Raw genomic sequence first — 7,579 nt, forward strand, 5'->3', positions numbered from 1 at the left:
CCAGCTGGGTGGCATACAGTAGCTGCCTGGCCACTCAGGAAGGCCCGGGTTGAGTCCCAACCGGGCAGGCCAGGCACGCATGCATGTCCATAAAGCCAGCCGCCAAGCTGCCCGCAGGGCACGGCACGCAGACCCTGTTGGGGCGCCTCCCTCTCCTGCCCTCCCATCTGTCTCTCTTTCTCATAGAAGAAATAAATAAATTACTTTTTATTTTTTATCTTTTTAGAAAGGCTATTAAGAGGCTTTTAAAAAAAGACTCATCATCCCCAATTTACAGCTGAGGGGACCAAGGTCGGAGACTAGATGGAAGACCACCCAGGACCGCAGGTCTGGGAATGGCCACGCTGGGATTCAAGCCCAGAGCAGGCCAACCAGGACACAGGGCATCGTCCCTCAGGTGAAGGGAGCACCTCGCCCTACCCTCTGCCCCGTGTCCCTACCACACACACGCCCAAACAGCCCATGTGTCTCTGGGCCGGTTACATCAGAGGATAATAATAAAAAGGAAGATGCAATTGGTTAAAATTCAGATGTGGATTAAGTAATGAAATAGTTGTGGGATTTTGATATTTATAGAAAAGCGGCCCATCTCAAGATTTGTGAAGTGACGGGAACATCCTTATATTTGGCAAAGGATCCATAAATACGACCAGATAATCAGGGAGAGACAGACTGCCCTGAAGGCTGAGGAGTTTTCAGAAAGCCACCCGCTTTCAGCTTTTAAATGAGCAGTAAATCCCGTCTCATGCTGAAGCCCACGGCCTCAGACCCTCCTCTGTGCGCCGTAGATAATCCGGGCGGCAGCGGCATTACTCACGCTCACGCAGCAGAACGCTGGCAGCCCTCGCCAGCTCAAGCCCGTTCCCCCGGGCAGCCGGGGCTGTGACGCACGGGAGCTTTTCCAGCCTCACGACAGGCGTGGGAGGAGGGAAAATGAGAGGGTCGCCAGGCGGAGGGGCAGGCCAGGCTCAGCCCGAGTGGACTCCGTCTCTGCTCCCGGCTTATAGGGCAGAGAGAGGAGGCGGGGAAGGGGCTGCACACGGAGGAAGATGCTGGCACAACCGAGGAAAAGGAAAATGAGATCGAATTCTGATGGCATCACCACCCTAGGGTCCAGGGTCCCTGCTCTCTGCCCCCAGCACGCCTTCCCCTCCCTGCGCTGCAGCCTGGCTGAACCCCAGGGTCCCCAGAGCATGCCTCGCACTGTTCCCCTCCCCTCCCTATGCTGCGGCCTGGTAGGACATCAGGGTCCCTAGAGCGAGCCTCACACTGTCCCCTCCCCTGCCTACGCTGCGGCCTCCCGGAACCCCAGGGTCCCCAGAACGTGCCCGGCAGTCTCCTCGTACTTACGGCCTATTCCCTCCATCTGGAACACGGCACCTGGCACCTTCCCCTATGAAAACTCCACACCTTTCATGCCATGATAATGCCACCTACGCCACGGGGACTCTTGTCCTTTTACACATCCTCGCAGTTTGCTCGCGTTTCCCTCACGCATATGTGTGCAAGCACGTCCGCCCTTGCCATATCTGCCTCGCAGAAGTTCGAGGGCACGGGCGTGTCTTCCTCACCGAGGGTCCCCTCTGAGCCCCTTATTTGCATGTTCTGGGCTGTCCTCCCACGCGGGGAACACAAAAGACCAAACAGGTGGGCTCCTTGCCCCCAGGCCCTAGGCAGCGTGGGCTGCCTTCTGAGTGTCAAACACGTAACCAGGACCCAACCAGGACAAGGACCGGGGCCCTGCGCTGTCCTTCCCTGGCTGGGTGAAGGAGGTAGTCCACTCACCTCTGGACGCACCTCTGTGGCGAGGTAGACTGGAGGCCAGATTGCAGGTGCGCCTCCTGGGGTGGCAGGGCTGGAAGGGTCTGCTCGTGAGTGCTCGGGTGTTGAGAAAGCCCACAGCCCTGAGTGAAGCCACCCTCCAGTGCTTGCCAGACTTGGCCGATCAAATGCAGTGCCGCCCTCCTGGGCCTGGGGCCACCCCGGCCTCCCCCTGCAGGGCTCTGCCCCATGCTGCTGGCTCTCCCTGACACACACATGTGGACAGGAACATCGCGTGCACGTAACCACAGCACACACCAGCCCTGCGGATCACCCTTAGAGAGCACAGGGCAGCTTCTAGCCCCCCTTGAGTCAGGACCCTTCCCTTCCCCGAGGACCCTGGGGCAGTGCCTCCCAAAGGCCCTGCCACTAAAAGGACACCAGGAAGATCCTGTCGCTCTGCCCTGCAGTTGGCCCTCCACGGCCTGTCTTAGCTCCACCGGTTCCGGAGAGGGCAGAGCTGCAGCCCCTGGGGGAAGCAGGGACGAGGGGCCGCTGCTCATCTGAGCAGCTAGTAGAAGCTGGATGCCCAAGGCCCCTCCAACCCGAGGCCTCTCACCCTGAACACGTGGGTTAGCACATCCCAAAACTGGCTCCTGCTATGGCTGGCCCTGTCAGGCCAGGAGGGATCTGACTGAGCCCACATCTTAGCACCTGGTCGTTAGGAGAGGCCGGGCTGTCCGGGAGCCAGGCTGGTCTTGCCGAGTGGAGGGCAGGCTCAGCCTGACCGGGATGGTAGAGACAGACGCCAGCCAGACTCCTGGGCCTTTGCCTCAGGGGCTCACGTTCCTTATGTGCACGTCGGCGAGGCAGACCTCACCCCGGCCTTTCCTAGGCAGCAGTCCTAGGCAGGTGGGGTGGCCACGACCCTCCCTTAGATGGACAGGGAGGAACTGTGTTTATCTGCTGAGCCCCACTGGGTGCCGGCCCCGGCCAGGTGCTGGGGATGCGGTGACAAATGAGCCCTGGAGGTCCCTGGGAGCCTGGACAGTCAGTGAGGATGGGCAGTGAGCGAGGGGTCATGAGGGCTGCATGCCACCACAGCCGTGCAATATGGAGGCGTGGGCTTCGGGTGCGGGGCTGCACTGCGTGGGCCGCGGCGCAATGACCCACCTTCCAGCTTCAGCGGGTTGTGGTAGTGAACTTCCAGGCGGAGGTATCTGGAGGACCCAGGGCCCCCAAAAGCCAGGCCGGCTTCCTCTGGGTAGTAGAATGCCTGCAGAGCAGGGAGGGTATCAGAGCAGTATGTCATGAGGGGACCCCCGACCCAGATGTTGGGGTGTGAGCTACAGCGGGTGTGGTGGGGCAGCAGGGTTAGAACAGCGTTGCCCTGCTGATGGGCTGCTCACCACCTCCCCCACCAAGTTCTGATCAGATGGGGGCGGCAGGGAGTGGAGGAGAGGAGCTGGTACCCCGTCCTGTCCTCGGGACTCAGGGACGAAGCGCTGGCCTGTGGAGGCCACGTAGCTCACCCTGACCCCAACTTGGGCCAGCCCATGCACAAAACCCTCTGGTCCCAGTAAAATCGCCACCCGGAGCACAGGTGCCACTGGCACTGACATTTTCTTAGCAGGGCGACACGGCTGGGAGATGCCCTCCTGACCCAGAAGATCAGTGGATTTGGGACATCAGAGGCCACGGGGCTGCATGGAACTTGGTCCGACCCCAGAGGCCCTCTTTGGGTCCTTTCAGAGCCTGAGGTTGGGGAATCTTCCCAAGGACTTGGAAGAGGCCCGGGAGCCTGGGCGCTGGGGCCTGGCACACCCACCTTGGCGCCCAGGGCCCAGGCCGCCAGCACATGGCGGCAGAAGTTGAGGCGGTCGGGCTTCATCTTGGAGTCGCAGGGCCCGCTGAAGTGGGGGATGCTCTCGAACGCGGCTGCGCACTGGAAGACCTCCATGTGGTGCACGAGGGCCTCGTTGCCCTCCGTGACGATGGGCTCGTACTGCAGGGGTGGCCAGCAGCTGAGCCCGGGGAGGGGACCCAGGCCCTCCAGCCCGCTCTCCCCAGCCCTGCCAGCTGGGGGCTCTGGTCAGCTCCCCGTGGGCCTTGGTCTGCCCTGTGGGAGGTGGGAGGTTGGCACCCTCCTTGTTCCAACCCAGAGCAGACAGAGCCGGCCAGGCCCACAGAGGGCTTCGGAGTGACTGAACTGAGGGCCCAGGCTGTTTGCTGAACAGAAGGGACAGGAAGGCAGAGGTCCTCGAGTGTAGGGCAGCGGCTGGACAGTTGCCAGGTTAGAGCCGAGGCCCCAAGCACAGCTACAAGGCTAGGCTGCTTCCTGCTGTGTGACACTGGGCACTTGTGTAGCCTCTCTGGGCTGTGTCCCCTGAGGGGAATGAGGATGGAACCTCACACTGGGTGCTGCTGTGAGGAGGTGGGTCACCTCTCCCTGAGTGCTCTCCTTTGTCACGAAGAGGGGAGACAGCCTGACAGATGGGCAGAGGTTCCAGACCCCAGGGGAGAGAGAAACCAACAAGACCCCCAGTGGCTGCGGTGCTGCTGGGAAGCCAGGCGCTCCGAGGCCCTTCGTACGTGGGGAGTGAGCTGGGGGACGAAGGGCCAGTGCGTACCTGTGGGGACACTAAGAGGACACCTGGCAGCTCCTGGGGCTCAGGGCAGCAGGGCCCACCCGCACCCCATCCCATGATGACTCCCCGGGCTCAGGGCAGCTCCCGGGGCTCAGGGCAGCGGGGCCCGCCCACACCCCGTACCATGACGATTCCCTGGGTTCAAGGCAGCAGGGCCCACCCGCACCCCGTACCATGACGACTCCCTGGGCTCAGGGCAGCAGGGCCCACCCGCACCCCATACCATGACGACTCCCCGGGCTCAGGGCACCCATACCGCGTACCATGACGACTCTCCGGGCTTAGGGCAGCTCCCGGGGCTCAGGGCATCGGGGGCCGCCCACACCTCGTACCATGACAACTCCCTGGGTTTAAGGCAGCAGGGCACACCCACACCCCGTACCATGACGACTCCCTGGGCTCAGGGCAGCGGGGCCCGCCCACATCCCATACCATGACGATTCCCTGGGTTCAAGGCAGCAGGGCCCACCCGCACCCCGTACCATGACGACTCCCTGGGCTCAAAGCAGCAGGGCCCGTCCGCACCCCGTACCATGACAATGTGGTGCTTGGAGAAGCCGGCCGGGAGCTCGGTGACGTAGCACCAGTAGGTGGTCTCCTGGCCCGGCACCTGGACATCGGGGGCGCGGATCTCCATGGTGCGTGTGTCGGAGGGCACTGCCGGGATGGGGAGGTCGGGCTTCAGCAGCTGCACCCTCTGCAGCCCTGTCTGCAGTCCCGAGATGTTGATGGCCTCCAGCGACCGGAACGGCTCCTCCAGGATCCCATAAACCAGGTGGACGGTGTCATCCTGCAGCCCGGACAGGCCCAGTCAGTCTCCCACTTGGAGCCCCAGGCTGGCTCCTCCAATAGGAGAGGATGTCACATCCTGGCCCGCACACAGCCAGGTGATACACCTCCCTTGTCTCTGCCAGGCACCTGGGGGCTCCCGCGGCCCCCCCTGATGAAGTCCTGGCTGCCTGCAGAAGCCCTGCGTGCACCATCCACCACCCCACTCCGCCTTCCCAAACGTCCCAAGCCCCTTTGCTCAGAATCCATTTGGCTAGCAACCACTGGGCCCTGCCGGGAGCCAGGGCGGCAGGGGCCTTTGGCCATTGGCTACCCCAGACAGTGTAGACAGATGTCCCCTCAACCAGCACTGTGCTGGGGTCACAGCCAGGCCCAGCAGCAGGAGGCTGGGGCTCCCACAGGCCACTGTGGGTAGGAACCAGCACCGAGTGACCCATCCGGAACCCTTGCCAGCAACCTCCTTCACCTAAGGCTCACCCGCTGGTATTCCCCCTGCCCTCCATCACCCCAGGGCCAGGGCCCAGGACTCCTAGCTCCTTCTAGAGTCCCCCTGAAGAGGATGGGACCAAGAGAGAACACCCAGGAGCAGAGCCCACCCTAGACCACGAAGCTCGGGGTGAGACCCGGGTCTGGAAACCAGGGCAGCAGCATGTTGACCCAGAGCTCAGGGCTGACAGCAGAACCAGCACCTCCCAAACTGCCACGTCTCCAGGCTGCCCTCCTTGGCTCTCTACATGTAACTGGCCCAGGCCCAAGCCCCAGCCTTCCTGGGGAACAGGAATGGGCCATGGCCTGACTGTCCTAGGACACAGGTGTGGCCTACATGGCCGATACCTCCCCGTCCAGGCACTTGGGGTCATCGCCCACCTCGATGAGGTAATCCTTGGGGTCACAGGTGCCAAAGGGCCTCTTGAAGAGCAAGGTCAGGCCCTCTGGGGTCCTCTGGGCCTGCAGCAGCTGGTAGTCCTGCTGGGGATCCAGGTGGATCTGCCCCTTCTGGTCACTCCAGGCGTCCTGCGGAGAGCGAGCCCTGGCTGTGAGCCGAGCATGGTAGGTGCTTTTCCCTGGCAGAGCGCAAAGTAGGGGTGCCGGGCCCAGAAACGCCCATTTCTGCTTGGAAGCAGTGCAGTCGAACCCCCATCCCCCTCACTCTTCTGGGGCCCTGAACCGGGGCTCCCAGACGCCAGCCAGGGCCATCCATCTGGGATGGGAGAGCTCACAGAGCCTGGGGAAGGGAGAATCAGAGGGGATGGGAGTGGCAGGGGACACAGCTCAGGGCCTGAGAGTGACCAGCGCCTTAAACACGGCAGCCCAGGCATCTCACCTACCCTAGCCCCAGCCTTGCTAGACAGGGTAGCAGGCCAGGGACCCCTGCACTTCTCCAGGCCGGCCCACCACGCCTTCAACTAGCCTGGTGTACAGGGCCTCCACCCCGGAGCTGCGGGCGTTGTGACAGCATCCAGCAAGCCTGCCCCAATGGCAGGCCTCTCTTTGGACTCAAAAATACCACGGATCCTTTGTCTCTAGGATTTGGGAGTTGTGTTTCTTTATTTTTATTTTATTTTATTTTTTAAGTTTTTGCCATAGGGCACGTGCACTTGCCGGGCAGAGACACCAAAAGTAAGAGGGAAAGTGAGAGATCATTGCCAACCCAAGAGGGGATGGCCGTGCCACAGTCCCTTCTCCATTCTCCTCCTGGATTTCAGGCACTCACATGCATGCACCCAGCATGAGTTTCACGCTGCCAGGTCTGGGGTTCAGACCACAGCTGGCCCTGTGTAAGTCCAAGACCTTAACCACTGCGCTACCTGCTGCCCCCCAGGGTCGTGTGTTTACATCCAGGGCTAAAACTTGCTTTCCACACGTCCTTGAGTGAAAAAAAACCTGCAAAACATTTTGCAAACTCTTCCCTGGAGGCTCCTGCTTGGGACACCGCCGATCGAGAGGCCGCGTTCACGGAGGCGGAATGTACCTCACGCTATGTCGGCTGGAAACCCAGGCCACACTGGTCAAATGCAGGGCTGAGGAGGAATGACAGGTCCCACACTCGTTTCCACAAACCTTGCAAATGAACCCTGGGGAACCTTACCCAGAAGTCAGCACACAGCCCAGCCAGGAGCCACCACCCAGGGAGCAGCCCCTTGGGCTCGGGCCTCAGCAGCCAGAGGGGCCTCTCGGGCAGCACAGGGCTGTGCGCTGTGGGCCGGGCGTGCCTCAGTGCTGATGGCTGGGGACTGGAGGGAACTGAGCTTTCTTTTTTTGAGAGGTTTTCGCTATAGGGCGCGTGCGCTCGCCAGACAGAGAGAGACATAGAGACAGAAAGCGAGAAATCACCCCCCAGGGGGGATGGTCACGCCGCAATCCCTTCTCCTCCATTCTCC

At 61.8% G+C, this 7,579-nt stretch overlaps 1 protein-coding gene across 2 annotated transcripts in view; it reads right to left on the reverse strand.

The window, feature by feature from the left end:
- The window catches only part of DBH (dopamine beta-hydroxylase), a 20,859-nt gene that overhangs the window by 11,390 nt on the left and 1,890 nt on the right, over positions 1–7,579 (reverse strand). For both annotated transcript variants that reach the window (XM_006164267.3, XM_027766652.1), the window contains exons 2-5: positions 6,066–6,212; positions 4,942–5,199; positions 3,590–3,766; positions 2,935–3,037 (exon numbers count right to left, since the gene is read on the reverse strand). In XM_006164267.3, the coding sequence (XP_006164329.1) occupies positions 2,935–3,037; positions 3,590–3,766; positions 4,942–5,199; positions 6,066–6,212 (685 nt within the window). The remainder of the gene's footprint in view (positions 1–2,934; positions 3,038–3,589; positions 3,767–4,941; positions 5,200–6,065; positions 6,213–7,579) is intronic.

The sequence above is a fragment of the Tupaia chinensis genome, unplaced genomic scaffold, assembly GCF_000334495.1.
Source record: "Tupaia chinensis unplaced genomic scaffold, TupChi_1.0 Scaffold143602_1, whole genome shotgun sequence".
Taxonomy (NCBI): Eukaryota; Metazoa; Chordata; class Mammalia; order Scandentia; family Tupaiidae; genus Tupaia; species Tupaia belangeri.